Raw genomic sequence first — 26,363 nt, forward strand, 5'->3', positions numbered from 1 at the left:
TAAGATTAAAAGTGGAATAATACACACTTGACTTAATTGACAAACATTTTTTCGACAATAACATCAAATTTAATACGTCAAAATTACACCTCCAATAAAGAAGTACGACTCAATAATCGTCAAATATAGAACCCATTAGGTTGGGGTCGAATCCCACGTCAATAAAACCATTAATTACTTATTTCCCGAGGAAAGTGAAAGTTTTGGGGTTTGATTTTGTAGTAGTGTCTATTAATAACTTGGGAGTAATGGAAAAGGAAAATATGAGAAAGCAGGTAAACGGAAATGTCATCACTTCTCCGTCGGAGAAAAGCTTTACTCTCCATATACTCTCGGAGTAATGGGTACACCAACGAGTCAAAACCAAGAGGGCTCACATCGGCGCCTCCCATCGAAGTTGGGTTTACAGAGTCAGCCGGTCGAGGTGTGTTTGCCACTCGGAGAATCGGTGCTGGCGAACTCATCCACACTGACAAACCCATCCTCTCTCACCCTTCTCTTTCTTCAATTGATAGCGTCTGTTATTTCTGCCTCAAAAATGTAGCATCAAATGTTCCCTTTTGTAGTGACGAATGTAGACAACAATCCAAGGTATATATATGAACCCCCCCCCCCCCCCCCCTTTTTTTTTTTTTTTTTTTCTTTTTCTGATATGTAGTTCTGGCAAGGATAAGAAATAAAACCTGTTTCAAACTGGACAAATTATTGTGAATTCTGTGTGATTTTGAACATATTATGTGAAATGCCAATAGGGTTCCTGTTAGATCATTCGAAATTTTATTAAAAGACTGAAATTTCGTGCTTACCATCATTATTGGACCTTATAACAAGCTTGCTGTATTAGTATATCTCACTTCTAACTCATGCCATCTTACTGTTTTAGATTTTTTACGACACGGAGAAGCAAGCTGATTGGTCACACTTTCATGAATACTGCCGGTATGAACAGTTTCTACTTTCCCTCTATCTTCCATCAAATATTACTTGTTTGATACAATGCGTTCGTGCCTATATTGTATATGGTCTTTATTACATGGTTCACTTCGATGCATACCACCTTTATACATGAGAAATACAGTTTTGTATAGGTTAAGAACACTAATTTCAAGTCTGAATAAGATAATAAAGGGCATCTTTTGCTATGTTAATATGTGCCAACAAAGAAAATAATTGAAGCATTTATACATCTATCAACACAAATATTCGATTTCATTAAGTTAAACAAATATATTTTAAAAATTTTGATAAATTTTGTCTGAGTTAAACTTCGGGATACTATGGGAATGGTCCCATGTACCATTTGTTAGGGGATAAATGATGTGAGTTAACTTACATTTACATTTTTAGAATTGTTTGCTTTTTTGAATACTTACATTTTCGGAATAACTCCAAAACTTAAGAAGAAGGGGGATTTCATCTATGCTCTAGATGTCGTATGTGCGGTGCACCCAGAGAAAACAATAGCCATCTGTTTCTACACTGTCCTATAACGGGACAATTGTGGCAACTTTGTTTGAACATGGTAGGACTAGGATGTTCTATGCCAGCAACAAGTTGTGATTTATTGAAGTGCTGGAACTATAATGATGGTGTAGTGAGACAAAAGGAGAGGTGGAAACTTGTCCTTGTTTGTATATGGTGGACAATTTGGAATGAGAGGAACTACCGAATTTTTGAAGGCAAAAGCATTTCTGTGTAGAAAGTCAAGATGAATTGTATTCTTTTGTTTCATTTTTGGTGTAAAGAAAACTATGTAGAGGAGACTGAATCACTAGTTGATATGATAGGTTCCTTGTGAAGCAGTACTCCTAAGCATGGTTGGGTTTGTAATAGATAGCACTGTTATGGTGCAGATATATATATATATATATATATAGACACACACACACATGTTACCAGTTTCAAAAAAAAAAAAAAAACTTCAAGAGTAACCTTTTTTTGATTTGCACCGGGTGTCCGAGTCTCTTTGAGCCCCGACTAATCCCGGGGGTGCACAGGCCCTCGGCAAGGAGTTTCCCGCAAGTGCACCACGGTTAATTCAGGTTTTACCCAGTCCGATGGCCCTCAGAAATTGTTTGCACCCAGTGGGTTTCGAACTTGAGACCTTGAAAGGGAGCAAACCCCAAGGCTCAAGTCAATTGCCAGCAGGTCAACCCCTGAGGGTTCAAGATTAACCTTTTGAGAAAGATATACTTTTTAAGGGCGTTTTTGAGAAAGATATACTTATTGCTTGAATGAATAAACTTCGCCATCCTCTAGCTTATAAGTGGTCCACACATGGAGCATGTTAAGTTCTCAGGTTTCCTATAGGCTAGAATGTGAATTTCTTTTGACAGGTCTGATTTGGGTATTCCAATCATTCTGCTTTTCTGACTAGCAGAAAAATTCGAGTATAAAGGTTGTCTGCATAAGTAGATTCTTTATTATGTTTTGTTGTTTAGTTTCTGTTACCAAATAAGCTCGAGCTTAATTTTTGTTGGAAACTAATAAGCAGAAATGTGGAACTTACTTCTATAGTTGGAAGATTGATGATATATTAAAAAATAGAGAAAAAGGATCTTAGAAGAAAATATGAGGGTGTCACAATTTTATTCTCCTATTTTCCCCATTTGAAGTCATTGCCCATTTTGTACTATAAAACCTAAACCATATTGATGTCTAATACTCAATCTCATGTCTGTGGCAAAATAATAAAGATAATGTAAATTTATTTATTCACTCTTTTCAGCTTTTGCAGTGCTGAATTGTGCACCCAAAGGGTAGTGGCTGCGGGTTTCCCTTGTCATAAAAAAATCATTTTTTAATAGGGCAGTGCAACATTATTTGTTTTGGAACAATTGCCTTGATGCTATCTTCTCAAACTCAACAGATACTCTTTCCACATGTAATAGAAGGAAATATGAACATATGATATTCAACTTTCATTCCATCTTATTCTTCTGCCGACAAACCATAGATCATGGTTTTGTATATGAGGATAGGATATGTGTTGGAGGTCCAGATAGTTTGTGGGAAGGGTACATGGTCACCTTATATAGTCTCGGACAATTCTTCCCTCATGAGCTAGCTTTTAAGATTGAGTTAGGCCTAAGATCCATTTCTTTACTTGGTATCAGTGCAGAAGGCATCCCAATTCTCATTTCCGATGTTGAACCCCCATATTAAATTACCCACGCACCAGATGTCCACCTTGGGCGTTAGGGTGTGTGTGAAGAGTCCTACATCGTCCCTTTAAGAGATGCGTGGTTTCTTTAATATGACTTGGACAACCATCACCCCTTGACCTAGGCCCAAGATCCATTTTTTTACATGGTATCATAGCCAGACGCATCCCATTGTATGCTTCCGATGTTGGGCTCCTCCCCGTCTTATATTGTCCATGATCCAGATGTCCAGTCCGGGGCATGCAGGAGTGTTGGAGTCTCACATTGGTGGGAAAAAAGTGTACATGATCTCCTTATATGGTTTTGGGCAATCCTCCCTCGTGAGCTAGCTTTTGGGTTGAGTTAGGCCCAATATACATTTCTTTACAATATGAGTTTAGGGGAAAATCATCCTGTGTTTCATGGTACTATTAGCGATTAAGCTGTGCATAACTATTGGAGTTGCTTTAGAAAATATATATCTGATCTAATGACACATAGATCAAGGAGTATTTATTTCACTTATCTTTGTGAGTTACATATTCTCATTTTGCTTTTTCTTGCTCTGAAGAACTCAAGGCCTAAAGTATCCGCTTCTGGTCAAGAGATTGGCTTGCACGATTATATCTGGAGCGGCCACTCCAGAAACTCTTGACATACTTCAGCCAGCAACATTATCTTCCGAAATGATTTTACTGGTGAGTACTTCAGGTTGAGCCTTTTTCTTAGCAGTTGGAGTTCATGTTGGTGATGTTTTTATTAAAACTTCAAACTATTAACTTCCTTTGCTAGCTGTTTCTGATCCTTGAGATTTTGTACTGTGTCAAATAACAGGTGAGTATCAGCATGTAAACACAGATAAAGTATCTTTGGGTACTAGAGGTGACCATTTCTTTCATAGGACTCCATCGTCTGATTGTGAAGCATCTTAATAAAAAAAAAAGTTAAAAAATAACTTCATTTTTGTACAACTTCTTGACCTTTATACTGTGAAGAAGCCTAGTTTCCAAACCAACTGTGTTTTCAATATCCTATTTTCAATTCCCTTTGATTTGATTGTTGTAGAAGATAAAATAATGGGAGACAAACAGTGCAGACAAAAAATACTTTAGAGTACAACTACTTACTTTTTGCTTCCTAGGGTTGGTTAGCTTGCAAATATTCAATAAATTATGATTGGAAAAATATTTGCAAGATTTTCTTTTCTTATTGGTTAAAGAATTTTTTTGCAAATCACAATTTACTAAATGCTGATGGTGATAAACCTTGGTTAAAACCAGTGTTGGGGGGAGGCATTAGTGCATTCTATAGGGTTGCTGAACCAGTCAGGTATTGTTAGGAGCAATTGTCTTCATCAGTGGTATTATTATCATGTTTCAGATGCCCTGTACCTCGGTTATTATATTCTTTGCCTGCTAAAACTTGATGCGACATAAGTTGTGCACTTCACTTCACTAAGACAACGCTTCAATGCAGGCACTAATGCAGTAGGTGTGCACTTTATCGTACATGCGCTTTATCTTGAACAAAGCAGCACTAAATAGTATTTCTTCCTTCCCATTTTATGTGAAAGTGTTTGACTAGACACAAACTTTAAGAAATTAAAGAAGACTTTCGACGTGTAAGTCAAATGTATGCAAAGATCAAAATTTTCCTTTTGAACGAGTGTTTGTGAAAGTTCTGCATGTTTTTTCATTTTCTCTCTTCCTACAAAAGATGAAATTTTATATCGAGTGGTTTCCAAATAAGTCATGTCATGAAGGGTAAAATGAAGATACTAAGATTAGATGGTTTCTGAAAAGAGAAGGGTATTTCAGTGGAGGCAAAACATAGGTGATTTCTTCCTATATGTCCAAGTCTTAGTGGACAAAATTATTCGGTACCTGTGCTGGTGGGAGATAGTAGGTAACCCCATCGAATTAGTTGAGGTGCGCACAAGATGGCCTGGACACCACAATTATAAAAAGAAAGGAAGGGTGTCATTCTTTTTTGGGACAAGCTAAAAATGGAAGTATGTCAGGGACGGAGGCAGTAATATTTAACTTTGTAGTTTTTCAATTCCTTTGGCTCAGAGTAGTCCAAAGTAAATTATTACTAGCAAAGAAAAAGCTGTTGGAAAATGCTCCCAGGCACAGTTCCCAAGTTTTTTCCAGCTCCTACTTTATAGGTTTGCTGAACTCCTTTCCTGGTGACCCATTCATCAGAATAGGTCACTTCAATCTTGCTTGTACACATCACGTGAACTCCCCCTGGAAAAATTACCAGCCTCTGTGCTACAAGGACAACATGGGGGAATCAGTGCTGTTAGAGGTCTTATGGAGGGTCCTTGGGTTGTTTGTGGAGACTTCAATGTCACCAGTTCTCCACAGAGAAGAGAAGTTTCAAAGTAGATCTAGAGAAATGGTAGAATATTTTGACTTTATTGCAAAAGAAGTGTTTTTAATGCTTTGGGCAGGGGTTAAACATTGTGCTCCAGATAAGGCACCTGGGCCGGATGGATACACTATGTGATTCTTTCATTCTTGTTAGGACGTTGTAAAAGAAGATGTTATGTAAACTTTGAGGAATTTTCACACAGAAATATTTTGAGAAGAGGTTTAATGCATCATACACAACTATTATACCTTAGAAGACTGGAGACAGAGAGTTGAGAGATTTTAGACCTATTAGCCTAATTGGATCAGTTTAAATTTTTTATCTCTAAAGTGTTGACTGAGAGATTAAAAACAGTGATCTCCATGCCAGTTGATAGAAATCAGGTGACTTCCATAAAGGGGAGGCAAATAGTGGATCCAACACTGTGGCCAATGAGTGTGTTGATTCTAGATTAAAGATGAAGACACCTGGAATTCTATGCAGACTGTTTGTGTTTAACAGAGGAGAATAAGAGCTGAATCGCAGCTTAACTAAGATGATGTAAAGTAATGCTAAAATATCTGCTAAAACTAAGTTACTGCTTGCTGAGATTGAGGAACTAATCCTTAACAGTAGCTAACAAAGTTTTAATCTGACCAGGAAACAGAAAACAGCTAAAAAATAGCAATTTATTCTGGTGCGCACTTCCTCAACATTCTTCTGCCCTACGTCATCGTTTAGCTTCAATTTTGGTCATGTAGTTCTAGAAGACAACTGCAACACTCCTCCTGGCTCAAGAACTGCATAGTCCAAGCTTCATTCTAAGGAATTCAAACCTGTTAACATGAAATGGCTTAGTGAATACATCAGCAATTTGATCTTCCGACTTTTAATAAACCAATTCCACCTCTCCACCTTCTTGTACTTCCCTGAGAAAGTACAATTTGATATTAAAATGTTTGTTTTTCCATGAAAAACTGGATTATGAGAAATTGCTATGGCTGCCTGATTATCCACAAACACTTCCGTGCTTTCTTGTTGCTCCAGATCAAGATCTAACATAATCTTCCTTAGCCAAAGAGCTTGATTAACAGAGCTGTTGCAGCTATAAATTCAGCTTCTGCAGTTGACTGTGCCACGATACCTTGCTTCTTTGAGCACCATGAAAAACATCCCGAACCAAGGCTAAAACAATAACCTGAAGTGCTTTTCATGTCATCATCTGACCCAGCCCAATCACTATCTGAATACCCTTGCAACTTGAGGTTCTGACTTTTCCCGAACCTAACACCATAGTCCAAAGTTCCCTTGAAATACCTTATCACTCTTTTGGCTGCTTTCATGTGCATTTCACTTGCACAATTCAGAAATCTAGACAAGACACTTACTGCTTGCAGAATGTTGGGTCTCGTGGCAGTGAGATACATGAGACATCCAACCATACTTCTATAACTTGCCTCGTCAACCTTGTCACTACCATCATCTGTAATCAGCTTTTCTTTCTGATTCATTGGAGTGTTCATAGGTTTTCAATCTTCCAATTTAAACTTCTTCATTATCTCCCTTGCATATTTCTTTTGACAAATGAACACTTCATTGTGGATTTGACAAATCTGCATTCCAAGAAAGTAAGGCATTTCTCCCAAGTCTGTCATTTCAAACACTTTCTTCATCTCTACCTTGAATTCATCTATCATTTCAAGGTTGTTGCCTGTTACATGAAGATCATCAACATAAAGTGATATAATCACAATATCAGATTCTCTTTTTATAACTAATAGAGTTGATTCGCTTAGGCTTTTCTTAAAACCTAAGCCTTGCAAGTGATCATCAATTTGACTGTACCAAGCCCTTGGAGCTTGTTTTAAACCATAAAGGGCTTTCTTCAATAGATACACTTTGTCGTCATGTCCCTTTACAGAAAAACCTTGAGGTTGCTCCACATTAATTTGCTCCTGTAGAAAACCATTTAAAAAATTCGAATTGACATCTAATTGAAAGATTTTCCAACCTTTTTCAGCAGCAATAGCTAGTAACAGCCTTATAGTATCAAGCCTAGCAACTAGAGCAAAGGTTTCTGAATAATCAACTCCAAAAATTTGTGAGTAACCTTTCACAACAAGTCTTGCCTCGAGCTTGTTAACAGATCCATCAGCATTCAATTTCGTGCGATAAACCCACTTCACACCAATGATCTTCCTATGTTGTGTTTTTTCCACAAGCTGCCAGGTCTCGCTCTTCTCAATCATTGCAAGCTCCTCCTCCATTGCAGCTTTCCTCTTGGGATCTGAAACGGCTTCTTCAAATCCAGAAGGCTCTAAAATGGCCACACTGCATCTCTGGTATATGTCAGAGAGCGACCTTGTTCCTCTCACAGGTTGATCATCAATGTTCTCATCTGAATCTAGAAGATTTCTTGTGATCTGCTTCTGGTTAACTTCTTCCCAGTCCCATTGCTCTTTCTCCATAAAAAATACATCTCTGCTTACCATAATTTTTCCTGTATGAGGCTGAGAAATTTTGTAAGCTTTGGAGATTGTACTATAACCAATAAAGACTCAAGGTTCAGCTTTCTTATCTAACTTGCCCCTCTTAACCTGTGGAATATGAGAGAAACAAAAACAACCAAAGATTATTAAGTTTTGTAAGGACGGCTTATACATGTGCCATGCCTCAAAAGGTGTCTTTTCCTTCACGGCTTTTGTAGGCAACCTGTTTAGCAAAAAAACAGCAGTATTAGCTGCTTCTGCCCATAACTTTTTTGGTAGGCCCTTCTCATATAACAAGCATCTGGACATCTCCATTATCGATCTGTTCTTCCTTTCACTGACACCATTTTGCTGCGGAGTATATGGAACAGTGAGTTGATGCTCAATTCCTGCATTTTCACAAAACTTTTCAAATTGATCAGATGTGTACTCAGTACCATTAACTGATCTAAGCATTTGAATCCTGCAACCACTTTGATTTTCTACCAAAGGTTTGAAATTCCAGAACACTTCAGTTACTTCAGATTTGAACCTGAGAAAATAAATCCAACACATTTGTGTCATAGCATCAATGAATGCTATAAAATATTTACTTCCATTAAGAGAAGCAGTCCTATGTGGTCCACACAAATCAGTATGGACTAATTGAAGCTTCACTGATGCTCTCCACGTTGCCTTGGCAAAAGGCATTCTACTTTGCTTTCCCAATTGACATGTGCTGCAAGTTGCATGTTCATCCTCCATAAGTGGTAGTCCTCGAACCATATCTTTCTTCAGCATGTACAACAGTGCCCTGTGATGGACATGTCCGAGTCTCTTGTGCCATAAAGTTGTTGTCATCTCTTGGCTCGGATAGGCAGCCAATTTTTCCTCCATTGGATCAAAGGAAAAGCTCTTTCCTCTCATTTTAACTTGACAGATTTGTTGGCCCTTTGGATCAAAGATCACACACTTCTTGTCCTAAAACGTAAGCTTAAAACCATTCTCCAAAAGTTGCCCTACGCTCAACAAATTTTGATCAAGTTCAGGAACAGAAAGTACATCTGAGATTAACTTTGTACCTGAGTAGCTTTCAATAGCTATTATGCCTTTCCCTTTGGCTGGAAGGTAATCTCCATTACCAATTCTGACTTTAGAGATTGCAGATCTGTCTAACTCTCTGAAAATCTCCTCATCATGAGTCATATGATTTGTACCACCGCTATCAATTAACCAGCTTTCGCTTGAACTTCTACTTGCAAAACAAGTAGCCACAAACAATTGATCTTCTTCTTGTTCGTCTGCAATTTGAGCTCCATTTAATTGTTGTGGTCCTTTTTCTTTGCAAATAATCTTTAGCATGACCAAGTTTATGACACTTTCTGCATAGGTTTTTTCCAATATTTGAAGTGTGGATGATTCCTCTTCCCACACTGTTGACATGGTGGATATTTTCCATCTTTGTTGTCGTTGCTCGAATTGCTTTAAGTTGCAGCAGCTTCTGTTGATGTAGCATAGCTCTTCTTGAACTTCTGCTTCCTACCTTTGCCTCTAGCATTGAACTGATGCCTTGCTTGCAAAGCTCCTTCAACAGTCGCCTCGTTCCTCATCATTCTTCGTTGTTCCTGAGCTTACAAGGAGTTTAAAAGTTCCGCCAAAGTAAAGTTTGACAAATCTTTTGTATTTTCTAGTGAAGCAATTGTTGCTTCAGACTTTTCAGGTAAAGTAACAAGGATTTTTTTGCACAATCCTTGTATGAGAAAGTTCGGCACCAAGTTTATTGGCCAGACTAATAAGTTTATCTCAGTACTCTTTAATTGTCTCAGATTCCCTTCATTTTTTGCATTTCAAATTTCCTCACCAGGTTTAAGACCTTCATGCCTCAAGTTCTTTCATCTCCATAATATTCCTTTTTCAGAAAGTCCCATATTTCCTTAGCTGATTTAAGAGTCATGATTTTGGAAAAAATAGTAGGAGATACTGCAGCCTAGAGACATGCCTTCGCCTTCGACTTCCTGGTTTTCTTCTCTTTGTGAGTTTTAATCTGAGCCATAGTAGGATTGCCTGTTAAAGGAGGAACTTCATAATCCTCCTCTACTCCTCCCAGAGATCATATGCATCCATGTAGACTTCCATCCTAACAACCCAAATCAGGCTCGAACTGATGACTTCCACCACGTTAAGGTGACACTCTACCGCTGAGTTATGTCCCTTCCCCGCCCCATCTAGAAATAGAACTGACTAATCCTAAGTCAAAGGGTTGAGAAACTCAACGCCACTATTCTTGAACAACTTGGAGCCGGCCTTCTTTTCGCACTATTACGGAATCTACTGCCTCCCAGAGATCACATGCATCCATGTAGGCTTCCATCCTAACAACCCAAACCTGATAGTTTTCTCCATCAAAAATTGGCGGAGCAATTGATGAAATAATACCTTCACCTTCCATTATTCTGCAAGCTAATTTTATGGAATGGTTTGATTATGTTTGGGTTTCACTCAATATAACTCAAATTCTCACAAGTCTCTTAAGAACTAAAGGGCTCTGATACCAATGCTAGTGTTTAGCAGAGAAGTATTTTCGACAACATTTTCACCCAAGAAAAATGACTCGTTTAAAAAACCATTGCTCTTATAAAAAAGCTTTCTGGTTTTTCGAAAAGTGAATTTAATTGATTAATTTGAGACGCAATAAATGCAGCCAAAAGAGCAACAAAACTTTTCAAAAATTCCAAAAGGGCAACAAAATTATTTATCAAACCAAAAGGGCAACAAATTTAGACGCCGTTCAATTCCGTTCAAATCAGGGTATCCGTCGCAAGGCGCGGATACCCATGCGACTTGTAAGGCGCAACAGCCTTTAGCATTGTAAGGCTCAGGCCATGCACCTTACAAGGTGCATGGGTGTCCGCGTTTTTTTTTTTTTTTTTGGTTTTGTGAATTGAGTTGCTAGGTATGTTGATGACTTACTATATTTATAAAGAACCAATATAATGTTTATTTTTAATATTGTTTTGTGCGATCTCTTATACAGTGGATCAATAAACCCTGTTTTTGACAAAGCAATTGTTGACTTTGACAATTCTTCATTGATCAAACTTAAACAACACACTTTTGAATCCACTAATTAATTAATTTCTTTTCACAAATTAATGGTTTTAGACCTTTTGGTTCCGGTCAATGAAACCATGAACCATTTATATATAACTTTTTTATATTTTAAAAAAATTGTTAACTAGAGTTCCAAACGAAATTATTTAACGTAATTAAGAAATTTGAAATTAGGCTTTTAGTTGCATGGTCTCTTTCCATTTTTTTATTATAATCTTCCCTACATTGTTTAGTTAACTATAAAAATCTTATCATTATTTTTATGGAAAAAAATGTAGTAGTATATTTGTAGAAGATAGGCTTCATACATTTGTGGTAGTATATTTCTAGAAAATTGTAGAGTTGAGTAAACCACATTAAGAAAAGAGTTAACTTAAAGCAAAAAATTCTCACAACTACTTTTTTTATATGTAATTTGATATATTGAGTACAACATATAAGGGACATGATAGAAAATATAAAAGACAACACTTCTAGAGATTATTGTCTGCCTTGATGCAGTTGTTGTTGTTGTTTATGTCTACCGGTTCCACAGGTTGTGGGTACGTGTGGCCTTGTTGTTCTTCGAGGGTTGTTGATGACCTGCAAAATTATATTTATTATTGAATTTTATTAATATTTTATAAATGTGAAAATTGAAATTTTGTCCATTATAACACCATACATATTGTTGTGAAGGTCCAACTTCATCATCATTTTGATTTTGAGACATATCATCCTAGAATACGATGTAAATCATTAACATATAATTTAATATAAATAAAATATTTTAAAAATGATTTAAAGAGTATATTGTTTACCGTCGAAAAAACTCCATCTCCCAGCATGAAATGGTGAGTTTTGAAATTGACGTTGTTGTACAAAACCATAATTTCCTTTGTTGAATTGTTCAAAACCCAAATTTACAACATTAGGAGTTTGAAAGCCACTACCTTCTTCTTGTGTGTAGATGAATCAAGAAAAAATTGCATATCAATGACCAATTGAGTTTGATGTTTTAACGTTACAAGATAAACATCGGTCTCAAAAAATTTGGAATGGTGAAATAACTGTGATGGAAACACGTTTAACAGTGCGGAGACATGATTATGAATTATGGCAACACTTACAAAATAATCCACTTCATACACATATACTAAATTATTTTGGTTACACAGGTTTTAGAGGTGTTCTTGAAGTAGGAAACATTCAGTACGATGCAAGCGTTATTACTGCTTTGGTTGAAAGGTGTCGTCCATAGACTCATATCTTTCATATGAGAACTGGTGAAACAACAATGACTATGCAGGATATGGAAGTTATGTTCAGTATGGTTGTTGATGGTACACCTGTTCTACTAACAAACACTAAATTCATGGATTTTTTTACTAGAAAAACTTTAATTTATAATTTATCCGGTTGGTTTCCTACGGAAGATTGCTTTCAAGGTTTTAGAATATTTTCAGCGTCATTAGTTAATTATATAGAAACTTCAAATTCCACTGAACTAGAGGTACGACAAAAATTTGGATTATACTTATTTTGGTTGCTTGGAAGAACATTATTTCCTAATAGGAAATAAATTTAATTCAAATTTTTTCATTGAAATGGGTGACTGGCAACACAAGCTGGGGAGTTGCCACACTTTCATACTTGTACCATTCATTATGTCGCGCCTCTATATGCGACGTTTCTGTTGTAAATGGTTTCATATCATTATTGCAGGTTGGTCACCTTTATATTTGTAATTATTATAATTGACTATTTTTAATACTAATAATAAATATTATTGGGAAAATGCATAAGTACCCCCCCCCCCCCCCCCCCCCGCCCAACCTATGCCCAAAATCTCAGAGATGCACTTATACTATACTAAGGTCCTATTACCCCTCCATACTTATTTTATAAATAATTCTCTACCCCCTTTTTCGGCCTACGTGGCACTATCTTCTAGTTCCAGCATGTGTTGACAATTTTTTCAAGCTATCTGGTTGATAGTGCCACGTAGGCCGAAAAGGGGTAGAAAAATATTTATAAAATAAGTTTGGGGGGGTAATAGGACCTTAGTATAGTATAAGTGTCTCTGGGATTTCGGGCATAGGTTTGGGGGGGGGGGGTACTTGTGCATTTTCCCAAAATTATTTATTGTTTTATAGGTATGGGTGTGGGAGCGTATTATACCATTTCAACCTATACTATCGCCTTTCAACAATGATCAACCAGAGGGACAAAAATCACTTGCATATATGGTCTCGACGAAGGGTTCATGAGAATGAGGCTCGAAAAATTATGATCTTTTATAGAGATGTTTTAGACAATCTACAAACTTATTAGGTATAATTAAAAAAATTAGTTTTATCACAAGATTTAAAATGGTAAAAAAAAAATGTATGATATATATGTTAATTTTTTCTTCTATAGTTTATTTGGGAGTCTTATTCTCAAGAAGTTCTTAATGCATTGCCTGAATGGTGTCGACGAGGGCAGAGTGTGTGGAAGGTGCCATTTATTTTCGGAATATATCGTGAGTGGCACATGATTAATTGTGTAGTAAAACAATTTGGTTTTGTGCAACATATACCACAAAATGTGCATTATTCTGATGAGCATTATAAAATCGATATGCGCCACAAAATAGATAGGCATACTCGTCAGATGTTTGTTGATACTGAAAATACATGGAATGAACGTTATCAACATGTTGTACAAATAAATCATCAAGCAAACCACATTGGTTATTTGAATTGGTATCGACGACATTCATGCAAATCCAAAACATGTTATCCAACATGGATATCAACCAATCGTCTGAGGCATTGGTATGTAGTTTTTTTAAAAATACATAAATATCATTGACTTCTTCGTTTGACCTTTTTTACATATATTTTTAATGAATTTTAGGTAATGGGACATGAAAGGCCCCCAAGGCCTAGCTCAAGTGGCAAAAGGTGGAGGATTTGTGGCTTAGGTCACAAGTTCAAGCCCCACACCATGCAAAGCGTAGCCCGGTATTTAAGTGGAGAAGGGTAGAGGGGCGGGCCCATTATCCACCGAGTTTAGAAGGCTGTGATTGGTCCCAAAGGGAGGGTCACAGACGGATTTCTCGGTTATAAAAAGAAAAAATGGGACATGAAAGATTGTATAGAATGAATCAAGCGATAGAAAATGATAATACTCGGTTATTTCAAATGAGAGACAATGCAAGACAAATGACATCTTATTCTAGAGATGCTATGAATACTGCTCATTTGAACACGCGGTTGAATTTTCAACAACATTATACTCCACCAAATGAAAATCCATCACCACCAATATCAAATTCGGGAGGTGTTCATATAGAAGAACATAATACGGGATTTTCGGGAAATCAATATGAGACTAACACAAATTTATCATTGGCTACTCCCGTATTACCCTGTTTTTTACTATACTGGAGTATCTACGCAGAAGGAGGAGGTAGTGACTTTCAAACTCCTAATGTTGTAAATTTGGGTTTTGAACAATTCAACGAAGGAAATTATGGTTTTGTACGACAACGTCAATTTCAAAACTCACCATTTCATGCTGGGATATTGAGTTTTTCGACGGTAAACATCTTATTCCAGGATGATATGTCTCAAAATCAAAAAACCAATTTAGATAGGTGAGACCACATCTTGAACTTCACTGAGTTTCAGCGCGTTTTATGTGAGCCTTTAACAACAATGCTTTGACTATGTATTGTTGTTTGAGCTTAGAGTTGATTTTCTTGCGTTATATATATGTAGATATCTTTTATTCAAATTTGACTTATTTGCGCCTTTCTTCATTAAAACCAGCTCTATCTTATGCTTTGCACTTAAAACCCGGATTGAACTGTACTTTATTTTAATCTACTTTCTGTTAAATGTAATTCGAGAAGTTATTTTTTCATGAGTAACAACAGCTAATGACCAGAATTTGAAAATATTCTGTCAAGAATGTTATATGACTTACAAAAGGAAGTCCAAGATGAAAGTTCTCCCTCCACTTGATTCTTTTTCCTCCCTGATGCTGGAAGGTGGAATGGAATAGAACTTCTTTCAAGCTCTGCTAGTTTCTCATCTCCCCCCACCCTTATTCTCTTCCTGATTAGTATGTGAATGTGAGATAGTTTCCTGTGTCTTACATCTTCCAAGTGACATCTGTAATCTATGGAGCTTATTCTGACCCTTTTAAATATGCAGATGGAGAAGGAATATCAGCTACTGAGAAGCACATTTGAAGATGCAGGGTTCACAGATGAGCAGATTGCATGTATCCTTATAGTTTCATAGCTAGTCTCCATAGGATTGATTTTATTTTAGTTTCTATGAAGAAAAATAGTTAGGGTCTCTTTGGTCGAGCCTAATTATTATTAAGCATAGTGAACTTCGATCAATTACAAAATACTGGGAGAGAAATGATGCTTTTGTCTCTTTAACTTCTGCTAGTTTTGTCAAAAAAATGGTATATTGATGTATTGGCACGTATCCGTATCAATTCTTTTCGGATTGAATTGGCCTTGGGATCATATGAAGATATCCTTTTGTCAGCAGCAGCATCAGTAGAAGCAGAGGCTGCAGTTGGAAATGCTATTTATATGCTACCATCATTTTATAATCATGACTGTGGTAAGAGTTTTCATTCTTCTGATGTTCAGCACTTGCATTATCCATCTGTGTAAGTTGACGATTAATCACAATGCATTTTTTTAGAGACACACCAAAACGAAACCTTCCTTTGTCTGCATGCTGTTGATTTATTCCTGGGCAACAGACAATAAATTTACATGGTTAATGTTCACACTATGCATATGTTTCTGATATTGTTGTCTAACTCAATGAAGTTTCCAAGATCCATAAACTTATGGCAACAATTATTCGTTTATTGTTGTCTAACTCAATGAAGTTTCCAAGATCCATAAACTTGTGGCAACGATTATTCGTTGTCTGTGGAATGGGCGAATATGAATTTTATCTAATTCCCTGAAGGGCTGCCACTAAGAATTGGCCATTGTCGATTCTCATACTCTGGTGCAATTAGGACTAGGATGATATAGAGTATAGACAAACTGTCCCAAAAAGTCAAATATTCTAGTCGTAAATTGGCTATGATCATTTTCTTCTGTAACTGGCCTTCTATGGATTGGACCAGTATAGATTCTTGCTATGATCCTCAAAGTTCTGATCTGCAACTGTTGTTAGTGGTTGCACATCCATACTTCCTAGAGGTACTGAACCTTAAGCAGACAAAGTAACCTAAAAGAAGAACAAAGAAAGAAGTTACTTTTGATCCAATGCTGAAAATGCATAGATGTGTCAATGGGACACCAGTTTAATTAACTCGAATATTTCACCTGCAGATCCCAATGCACACATTTTGTGGATAGAAAGTGTGAACGCAAAATTGAAGGCTCTTCGTGATATTGAAGCAGGTGACTCTCCTTCCATTATTTGATCAGTTCGTTTTGCACTGGTATACATAAGTGTAAGAGAATTTGTTCCATAAGATTTAAGAAAGTTGTATCTACTTGTGTTGTGAAATCATCTTGGCTTTTTTTATACGTTCAATTTTTGGATGTTCATTGTCGTTGAATAGAGATTCCATGTGATTATAATCTGATTAGCAGCCAATTTTGACCTCAAAACAACGCATGCTTAATGGCCAAAGGGCTTTGGTAAAGTGTTAGAGTGCAACACGTGAGTGTGCGTTAGGCGCATGTCACAGGTTCCAAATCAGCTGCAGACAGCCTAGTATTTAAATGGAGAAGGGTAGAGGGACAAACCCATTATTCACTAAGATTTGAGCCGTGCGCTATAGGCCTCAGTGATTTGTCGATTACAAAAACAATGCTTGTTTAATATTTTGCCTAAGTTGTTAGACCTATAATTGTGTTGTAGAGAACATGTAATTTTCTGCTAATATAGGAATTCCTGATGATTTGGTTGATGTTGCTATATTTCAATATCAACAAAAGCTTCAATCCTAAGCTAGTTGGGGTTGACAACATTATTCATTTGCTCCATTTCTTTCCAATATTCTCAATTTGATTGATTTCCTTCTACTGGTAATATAGGCATGAATATAATTTCCAGTTTCTCATGATGAGTGTGTTTAAACTCTCATGTTATATCAGGGGAAGAGTTGAGGATATGCTACATTGACGCAAGCATGGATTGTGATGCTCGGCGCGCCATCCTTTCTGAAGGGTTTGGTTTCGATTGCAAATGTGCTCGATGTATGTCTAATGACTAGACATTAGCAGATCAAGGTTATCTGCATTCTACTTCCTACAGCTTCCGAAAGAACAATGTCTAATCTTTAACAATGATCCATCTAGGACCATGATAAACAAAATAACTATCACTGCTTGTATTTTTATTTTTGATAAGTGATAAATGGTACAGTTGATAATGAATTACTTTTATATATCCATGCAGGCTTTACTTTAGTGGCATTCTTTGTCAAGAAGTTGGTGACTTATAACAATGTTGTGTAATATCACCTACAAAGTCAAAAATCAATTATTTACTTTTGAATTTCAGTTAGTGCACTTTCTATAATTTGTATGTTTGAATCTATTAAGTTAAAAATTGTGGGAGTGCGTGCGTGCGTGCTTGCGTTAGGGACTGACTACCTAGGTCGGTAAAATGTTTTACTCTAAGCTTTATCAATATACGCTTGCACAAACTATTTGTAAGAGTGAAGAATTTGCGCGAATGAAGAGAAGTAATTACACTTTAAAACTTAATATTGGAAAAATATTTTTTGTTCTTCCATCTTTTAAGAGAACTTTTCATGCTCTTAACCCTTATTCACATATTGATAAATCTCGATGTAATTTAACAAGGAGGAGAAAATAAAGTCTTACTCATCAACAAAATCATAAAGAAAACACACTCACGCTAGAATTAATAACATCTGATTAATTAGGATTAGGAGAGTCGGTAATTAATTAAGAATATAAATGAAATTCTATTTTACCCCTTTAATGATGGGTCAACTAATCTAAAGCTATATCAATCCATAGAAGATGAAAATGTCGACTGTTGAATGTTGGGGGAGGTAGTTGAGTTTTAAAAAGACAAAAAATATGATTTTTGTCCCTTGGGAGGATTGTCACACTCTTTATTCTTGATATGTTTTGTTGAAAGAGAGAGAAAGAGAAAGTTTGAATAATAGTTATGAGGATTATTAATTACTCCCGCCAAGTTAGCTTAGTGGTTATAAGTGTGAAGAAAGGGGCAGAGAGGTGGCAAAAAGAGTGCTTTCTTTTCATTCTCCTAACTTTCATCTCCTCTTCCCTTAAATATTCTTCAACCAAACCTTCTTTTTCCTCAATCTTTCCCTCCTCTTACATCAAACCAAACTCACTTGTTAGTTAACTTGTTTTTCACTTTTTTTTTTTTTTTTTTAAAAATAATTAAAAAACAAGAAACAAGTGATTAGCTAAGCTAGTAGAGGTTGCAAGCCAACCTCATAGCTATAATCTTTCCTTTCATTTTCCTCTAAACTTTTTTCTTCTCTTTGCATCAATATGGAGGCTGTGAGTAGTCTAAGTTCTTCATCTGTTATATCAAAAACTGTTATGAAATTGACAAAGAATTGGAGATGGTGTCCTCCTAACAAGGTATATTGCCAAACTAGTGGTACAAAAAATGGGAATGTTTCTTCTGTTGTAACAGAGAGGTCATCAGTTAACTCGGAAAAAACTTTAGGAAGTTTGGTTTTGACTCCAAATACTGAAATTAAGGTGAAGGATTTGGTGCCTTATGGTCAGCCAAGGCATGATGATGGTATAGGCATTACCATGTTTCTGAGAGGGAAGGCATTTCTCATTACTGGTGCAACTGGTTTTCTGGGAAAAGGTATGTTTACTTTACAGCACTATATCTCCTCTGTTTTTCTTTCCTAACTCGTGATTCTTATAACATCATATCTTCCCTCCAGTTCTTATTGAGAAGATCTTAAGGACAACACCTGATGTGAACAAAATATTCATCTTGATCAAGGCAAAGAACAAAGAAGTTGCTATGCAGAGATTGAAGAATGAAGTATTTATGCATTAATCTTATGTACTCATACACTTATCTTTTTGGCTACTTATCCACCATTAACAAGTTTGTTTTTTTAAATTTCCATCAGATCCTCAATGCTGATATATTCAATTGCCTCAAACAAGTCCATGGGAAATCTTATCAGACTTTCATGTTGAGCAAGTTGGTACCTGTGTTAGGAAATGTTTGTGAAGCTAATCTTGGAATCGATCAAGACACAGCCAACATGATGGCGAAAGAGGTTGACATAATTGTAAATTCTGCTGCCAATACCACTTTTGATGAAAGGTTGTTGCAGATTAACATCTGGAGTTGTGTGCATATATGTCCATGTTTTCTTTCTCATGCCTGAAGCAAGTATATATTTGATGAAATCTGCAGGTATGATATAGCACTTGATATAAATACTGGAGGACCTACCCGCCTTATGAACTTTGCAAAACAATGTCACAACCTTAAACTCTTTCTTCAAGTATCCACAGGTAAGCACTCACTCTCAGACAAGAAATTACTTGCCTCACCAATTTATCAAGAGATGTTTAACTTGAACGATATGTCTATTGATTGAAGAGATTGTTTCATGTTATAAACAGCATATGTTAATGGACAGCGACAAGGTAGAATTATGGAAAAGCCATTCTGCATTGGAGATAGTATAGCAAAGGAGAATCTTCTCTCTGAAGTTAATCCGAACTCCTTCACCTCATTGAATGTTGAAGATGAGATAAAGTTAGTTTTGGAGTCTAAACAAGGTTTAGAAGATAATTCAATTGCTCAGAAAATGAAGGAGATTGGTTTACAGAGGTATGTATATATTATAGCACTAAATATTTGCTTGCTTCATTACATATTTGCTTAACATAGAGTACATTTGAATTGATCAGAGCTAACAAATTTGGGTGGCAAGACACTTATGTATTCACAAAGGCAATGGGAGAGATGATGATAGATAGCATGAGGGGTGATATTCCTGTAGTAATTATTCGACCAAGTGTCATTGAGAGCACCTACAAGGAACCATTTCCTGGATGGATGGAAGGGAGCAGGTGAATATTCTACTTAAAACTCAAATCACAAAAAAGACTTGCAATAATTCACCTTAAAAACTAATGTTACTTTCATATGCAGGATGATGGATCCAATCATCTTGTACTATGGTAAAGGGCAGCTCACAGGGTTTCTTGTAGACCCTAATGGAGTTCTTGATGTGGCAAGTTCTTCACATAAATATCCAGTATGAACATTAACATATATGAAGGGTATAGTAGTGTGTATTTATTTGTGTCTCTCTTGTACGTAGGTTCCAGCTGACATGGTTGTGAATGCAACCTTGGCAGCCATGGCAAAACACGGTACAGAAGGAAAACCAGGTAGTAGTAATGTTTACCAGGTTGCTTCATCTGCTGTAAATCCATTAGTCTTCAAGGACCTGGCCAGAATGCTATTTGATCACTTCAACCGTTCACCCTACATTGACTCCAAAGGAAGACCAATTCATGTTCCAAAAATGTCGCTGCTCAGATCCATGGAGGACTTATCATCCCATCTATGGCAAGACGCCATTAACAGAAGTGGCCTAACAGATTTGACCGATCCAAATGGAAAGTTGTCCAGGAAACTTGAGAACATCTGCAGGAAGTCAGTGGAGCAAGCAAAGTACCTGGCTAATATTTATGAACCCTACACTTTTTATGGAGGAAGGTAAGAATTTGGTCTTTATTATCCTCTCTATTAAGTTTTGCACCATTTTTATGAGGTTAAAAGAGGTCCAAAATTTTCCAGATTTGACAACAGCAATACTCAGAGGTTGATGGAATGCATGTCTAAAGAAGAAAGATGGCAATTTGGATTTGATGTAGAAAGCATAGATTGGAAAGATTATATCTCTAATGTCCACATTCCAGGGCTAAGGAAGCATGTAATGAAAGGAAGAGGATCATGCACTTAGTCTCACTCTGCTCCTTTATGTTTCTGCATCTTATCTTACTGTAATACAAGTATACAACTGTTGGTTTTACTTTTACTTTTTTTCTTCCCGAAAGACTTGTGATTTCCGGACAAGATCATCTTTAACAAGAACTTCCTGATAATCACTGATGTAATATCATTTTCAATATACTATATTAATAATATCATATCAAAGTGATCAGTCTATCATAAAAATGTATAGGATTCTTCATATTTATATGTGCGGTGCAAGCCCAAAATTTTTACTTGTCTAGTTCTGTGTATAAAAATGGAAAAGAAACATTATTACCTCTGTTAATCTTTATGGCTCTCAAAGTAGCTAGAATTGCTTTCAGAACCCGCAGAATATCTCATTTACATCAGTAATAATATATTACAAAAGTTCAAAATTGCCATACAAGAGTTCAAAATGGTCAGATAAGAATATATTCCTATATATCAACACAAACAATATATATTCTATTATACATGAAATACCAAGCATCATAGGCCCAGGTGAAAGAATAGAGAAGGCACGAGATCCACCACAGACCAAGCAAGACTAGCGTACTGAAAGAGCCTAATACCAGTATCGACTTCGAACGAGTCCTGCTGGGAGAAAAAGAATAGTTTTTGAATATAACCTGCTTGCTTTATTTGATCTGACTTTTTAGCAGAAGCTGAAACGCTTAGTGATGGGACATAGCTGCTTGATCTCACTGGGATGCCCAATGCATTGGCAAGCATGGGAAGCATCCATTTGGCAAGAGCCTTGCTGCAGAACCTCACAAGGAGTATTGTTGGATATCCTACAATCAGTCTTCCCAAAAATGCAGGAAGGGTAAGCTGGGGAGTGAAGACACGGGGTACACTCTCATGATGAAACTGATGATACGTCTGATGGACACCAATTACCTGGACAAAAGGATTTTGTTTTCATGAAATTAGAGGCACTTGCAAGTACCCTGTAAAAGCACACCTAATCACTTATCTATAAGGGATCATCACATCCTTCTATAAATCCAAAAAAAAAACTGAACCTGAGCACAAGGACATGCATAATAACTAAAAAGAAATTATATGACAGTAACCTTGCCAAAAAATAAGAACAAAAAATGCCAGGACAGTAGTATTCAGCTTTTCCAAGTACTCAAATTCAAGGAGGCATAGAAATTCATTATGTAAACTCTCATAGAAAAAATCAACACCAAGTAGTTTTTCCTCAATCTAATACATATGAAACCCACCAGTGGCGGAGCCACATGTTCGTCGGAAATTTACATTGTGTATATAAATAAATTTTATGTATATATATTGTATATTGACTCTCCTTGGTTTCTTCGTGGGTCTATCCTTTATAGTTTGACACCCCTTAGTGAAAATCCTAGTTCCACCACTGAAATCCACAATAAACTAAGGTCTACGAGATTATTAGCCCTCGTCCCCAGAGAGTGAGGTCTTGAACAGGAACATAAGCAAGAGTAGGAAAAACAAAGGACGATATTTGAGCGAAAGAGAGCTTAAGATTGACTAGGGACCAACAAGGAAAGGAGCAGACACTTCTCTCTCTCTCTCTCCAACAATTCTACTTATTCCATTTTTTATTTAGTTAATAGCTAAGCAAACGAAACATGCAGGAGGAATCGGAAACCTATGCTACTCTATCACATCTCTAGTTATTTCCTTGATAGCCAACAAAGGCACACATAGGTAAGAATACAGCAACACATGCTTATATTTTGGCTATCAAAACCAAGGTAGCAACAGGAAAAGGGCTTCCACTCCAGGACAGCAACCCACACAACTTTTAGCCCTCAGCTGCCTTGTTTATATTATTAAATTCAAAGTTTGCACTATTGCTCATTCAAAATGGAGTTTGATGACTTCCAATAGAATCATTTTAATCATACAAGTCAAAGTGCAATCAATAACAAGTTTATTAAGAGTAAAGAAAATGTTGGGTTGAACAGTCAAAAGACCACCTCTCCAACAAATTGTCCAGAGACAATCACTTCGTAAATAGACCATTGCCTTCTGAACAACTCATCAAGGAGAAAGCAGTGTGGAAGAAATAACGTAGCAAAGCTATTGAACTTTTTCATATCAACATAGCTGATTCACATGAACTAAGAAGTAGGAGAAGAAAATTTTTACAATCATATGCTAAGCAACAAGATAACCATTTCCCACATTTTTCCTTATGCAGTCATTTTCCAGTACTAAAAATTTTAGGCAAATGCACTGACGCAATCTGGTCAATGAACACAAATCTCAGTAGAAGGTCTCAACAAAGGAATAAGTGGAAGGAGAATTATGAACTTAACAAGATAAAGTCAAGCAAGTACAGTTGTGTGCTTACAATTCCCAATGCCACACCATTAAAGGCTGTATGGAACTCAAAACTTGGAGTTGGAAGCTGCGGTGTAGGGTAAGCAAAGAGCAACAAGAAGCATAGCACAGCCCAGAATGATGCAACTGCAAATAATTCCAAATCTCAGAACCAGGGACAAGATAAATAGTCATTCAAATATGAAATAAAGATGACAAAAAAACTGGAAAACTCACATTAAGAACCCGACATTCAAATCTATTTAAAAAAAGGATAAAAAAGGAGAATTTTTTGCAGGAGGAGCCAAGCTTTTACATCTTTCAGCTTCAGGAACCTCAAGTGCATTTCCAGGCCCTATAAGCTAAATATCAGCACCATAGATGGTACATTATCAATTGTTGTCTGAACTATTTCTATCTACTTAAGAATCACTTGTCTTTTTTTTCTTTGTGTTGTTTTTTATATTTGAGCCAAGGGTATATCAGAAACAACCTCTCTACCTCGTAGGGGTAAGGTCTACATAGACACTAGCCCTCCCCATACCCTACTAGTGGGATTACACTGGTTATGTTGTTGTTTTTTGTATTTGATTGAAGCCATGGTTAAACATCCATTTGGATTTTGGAGTATACTTTCAAGATACCACACCAGTGGTAGAAGCATCACCAATATCACCACTCCTAGTTTACTCCTCCACTGTCTTGGAAGACTCTATTGGTCATGACAAAGTGATTTGGAAGACTCTATTGGGCATCTTGATCTATTTCTGTATTCCCAATATGCTTTGAAGTGGATATCTACCGAGAAGCACATCAGGGTTATCAGCAAGGCAGCGTAGCATCTCTTCCCAATTCTCTAGATTTTGATTTTTGAATGACACAACCTTTAAGACCAAGGAAATTCAAAACAGGTAACAGTACTCGTACCATTTTGGCCCGAAACTATGAAATAATCTATGTATTTGTGAACAGAAAGCCAGGATGCCAAGATTGCCAATCCGAAAGCTAGACCCGCAATGATGTCAATCAAGCTGTGCATTCCCAGATATATTCTTCCTGACAGAAAGGCAAAATTTGAGTCCTGGATATTTTGAAGAAGTAAAATTGGAGCCTCATGCAGGAAAAATAGGACTTACCTAATGCAATGAAGAAAACAAACAAACAAACGATTACTAATCCAACTAATCCAGTAATAGCATCATCATTTTGTATGTAGGATAAGATGTACTGAAGGAGGAACCTGATTTGTCCCAAAAAAGGAAATAAGAGGAGTAAGAATACGCTGATATATAAAGCACAAAATGCAGCAGGGCGAGTATTTTTCGTTCCTAAATGAAGCAAAGACTAATTGATTTATTTTATGCTAATTCCATCAGAGAATGAAGCAGCAGAACAAAAATAAGAGGTGTACCCTGACAGGCAGACAGTGTTGAGTGTGTGCGAAGAAGGAAGTCCATATTCGAGAGCATTTTCTTTCTCATCTTCAGTTGCTGTTATTCTCCTAACAGGTGGTGCACTTGGTCTAGGAGCACATACAACATCCTGCAATTTTAAACTATGATCAACCAAAATTCACCTAGAAAAACTTACATACATACATTAAGAGAAAAGACAGTACCTTTATACAGTTACCAATATAATCACACAAGGCCATCAAAAGAGTCATCTGTCTAGCCAATTTACAATGCCCACTCTGCAACATACAAACTCCACTATAAAAGAAGAAAGCTTTGCAAGAAACACAAGTACAAATTGGCAAAACAAAGACATACCCAGAATAGCAATGGAAGGAAAGCAGTGTAGAATGGCACAGAAACAACACAAGAAAGGGCAGAAAAGAAGGCATCCAAATATTTGTTGTGATATTTCTGCAAAAAAAGAATAAAAAGGAAATCAATCAGTATAGACATAAAACTTTCACAGGCATAGAAAGTAAAAAGGAGCAAACCTGGATCTTTAAAGTAATAGGAGTGGTAGAAACAACATAGCTAGAAACCCATGGTTGAGTTAAAGATCTAATCTTTTGGGTGACATTAAACATTGAAGATAGAATGACCCATGTACCAATTCCACACAAAGACAACACCTCCCACCTTGGAATGCTCTCCATCAACCTCTCAAAATTCCTCCTTCTCTTCTTCCCCCTTTCTTTCGCCAGAGAAACAATGATTCCTCTGGCTGGCTTCTTGAATTTTAACAATATTTTTCTTTGTCTATTTTGTATGTATTTTAGAGAAATTGGTCTTTCCAAGAAACACTGATTTCCTTTGACAGAGAAAGAGAGTTTGACTATAAAAACTTATTTTAATTATGGTTGAGGTATATAACATATAAAGTCACAGGCTAATATTATCAAGTTGTCATATTGCGGAATCTTCTCTATTATTTTCTCCCAATTTTTAAGGGAAAAATTACTATAATTATTCAAGAATTTAATTAGCTGATCTAATTAGTTTATGTTATAAAATAAAAATTATGTACTGAAATTGAAATTAAAATTAAAATTAAAAGTAAAAAGAGATAGACATGTGTAGCCCTTATCAACACATGTCTATTACTCTAAAGACCACTATTGCATTCTCTCTTTAATTCATATTGTTTTAGAATAAGTTTTCATAACTTCTCTATATCTGACCAACCATAAGAAAACTTACCAATCATTGTATACTCCAGTTTCTCATTGATTATCATCTGATTAACTTCTTCCTGCTCTCATATTACTTGTGGTTCTCAATGCATGTATGATATTGATTTCAATGGTAGGGTTTTAATATAGTGGCGGAGCTAAGATTTTTAATAAGATGGTTCAAAAAAATCTGAAGAACTGAACACACGAACTAACTGAAGGGGGTTTGACATCTACTATATATACATAAAAAATAATTTTAACCATGTATAAATAATAATATTTTCCGCCGAAGGAGGTTCAGATGAACCCTCTAACAGAGGGCTAGCTCCACCCCTGTTTTAATGTT

The 26,363-nt window shown here is 36.4% G+C and overlaps 3 protein-coding genes across 3 annotated transcripts; 2 read left to right on the forward strand and 1 right to left on the reverse strand.

Moving 5' to 3' along the window:
- The first annotated feature begins 214 nt into the window (after positions 1 to 214).
- LOC125830118 (histone-lysine N-methyltransferase ATXR4) lies at positions 215 to 17,469 on the forward strand. The gene is made up of 7 exons (XM_049509324.1): positions 215 to 591; positions 884 to 939; positions 3,715 to 3,841; positions 15,262 to 15,331; positions 15,508 to 15,687; positions 16,419 to 16,490; positions 17,193 to 17,469. Exons 1-7 carry the CDS (start codon positions 286 to 288, stop codon positions 17,309 to 17,311), a joined length of 930 nt encoding a protein of 309 aa, XP_049365281.1. The 5' UTR covers positions 215 to 285; the 3' UTR covers positions 17,312 to 17,469.
- Positions 17,470 to 18,406: 937 nt separating this feature from the next.
- LOC125830120 (fatty acyl-CoA reductase 2, chloroplastic) lies at positions 18,407 to 21,259 on the forward strand. The gene is made up of 9 exons (XM_049509325.1): positions 18,407 to 18,924; positions 19,007 to 19,110; positions 19,202 to 19,401; positions 19,495 to 19,595; positions 19,707 to 19,917; positions 19,998 to 20,159; positions 20,242 to 20,323; positions 20,414 to 20,814; positions 20,896 to 21,259. The coding sequence occupies exons 1-9, from the start codon at positions 18,594 to 18,596 to the stop codon at positions 21,059 to 21,061; spliced, it is 1,758 nt and encodes a 585-aa protein (XP_049365282.1). The 5' UTR covers positions 18,407 to 18,593; the 3' UTR covers positions 21,062 to 21,259.
- A 151-nt stretch (positions 21,260 to 21,410) lies between these two features.
- Positions 21,411 to 25,649, reverse strand: LOC125830080 (lipid phosphate phosphatase delta). The gene is made up of 8 exons (XM_049509301.1): positions 25,337 to 25,649; positions 25,161 to 25,256; positions 25,007 to 25,081; positions 24,800 to 24,930; positions 24,525 to 24,628; positions 24,316 to 24,444; positions 23,420 to 23,535; positions 21,411 to 21,975 (listed from the first exon to the last, which is right to left on the reverse strand). The coding sequence occupies exons 1-8, from the start codon at positions 25,496 to 25,498 to the stop codon at positions 21,565 to 21,567; spliced, it is 1,224 nt and encodes a 407-aa protein (XP_049365258.1). The 5' UTR covers positions 25,499 to 25,649; the 3' UTR covers positions 21,411 to 21,564.
- Between the last annotated feature and the right edge of the window lie 714 nt (positions 25,650 to 26,363).

This window comes from Solanum verrucosum, unplaced genomic scaffold, assembly GCF_900185275.1.
Source record: "Solanum verrucosum unplaced genomic scaffold, falcon-dt-bn FXZP01000151.1, whole genome shotgun sequence".
Classification (NCBI taxonomy): Eukaryota; Viridiplantae; Streptophyta; class Magnoliopsida; order Solanales; family Solanaceae; genus Solanum; species Solanum verrucosum.

What these genes read in the sequence shown, in the direction of transcription:
- LOC125830118 (XM_049509324.1), top strand. Translation starts at nt 286, where the DNA reads ATGTCATCACTTCTCCGTCGGAGAAAAGCTTTACTCTCCATATACTCT. An exon ending in AATGTAGACAACAATCCAAG is followed by an intron (nt 592 to 883) that starts GTATATATATGA and finishes TTACTGTTTTAG; the next exon opens with ATTTTTTACGACACGGAGAA. An exon ending in CACTTTCATGAATACTGCCG is followed by an intron (nt 940 to 3,714) that starts GTATGAACAGTT and finishes CTTGCTCTGAAG; the next exon opens with AACTCAAGGCCTAAAGTATC.
- LOC125830120 (XM_049509325.1), top strand. Translation starts at nt 18,594, where the DNA reads ATGGAGGCTGTGAGTAGTCTAAGTTCTTCATCTGTTATATCAAAAACT. An exon ending in TGCAGAGATTGAAGAATGAA is followed by an intron (nt 19,111 to 19,201) that starts GTATTTATGCAT and finishes AATTTCCATCAG; the next exon opens with ATCCTCAATGCTGATATATT. An exon ending in AATACCACTTTTGATGAAAG is followed by an intron (nt 19,402 to 19,494) that starts GTTGTTGCAGAT and finishes TGAAATCTGCAG; the next exon opens with GTATGATATAGCACTTGATA.
- LOC125830080 (XM_049509301.1), bottom strand. Translation starts at nt 25,498, where the DNA reads ATGGAGAGCATTCCAAGGTGGGAGGTGTTGTCTTTGTGTGGAATTGGT. An exon ending in ATATTGGTAACTGTATAAAG is followed by an intron (nt 24,931 to 25,006) that starts GTACTGTCTTTT and finishes TTAAAATTGCAG; the next exon opens with GATGTTGTATGTGCTCCTAG. An exon ending in CATAGTTTCGGGCCAAAATG is followed by an intron (nt 23,536 to 24,315) that starts GTACGAGTACTG and finishes AATTATTTGCAG; the next exon opens with TTGCATCATTCTGGGCTGTG.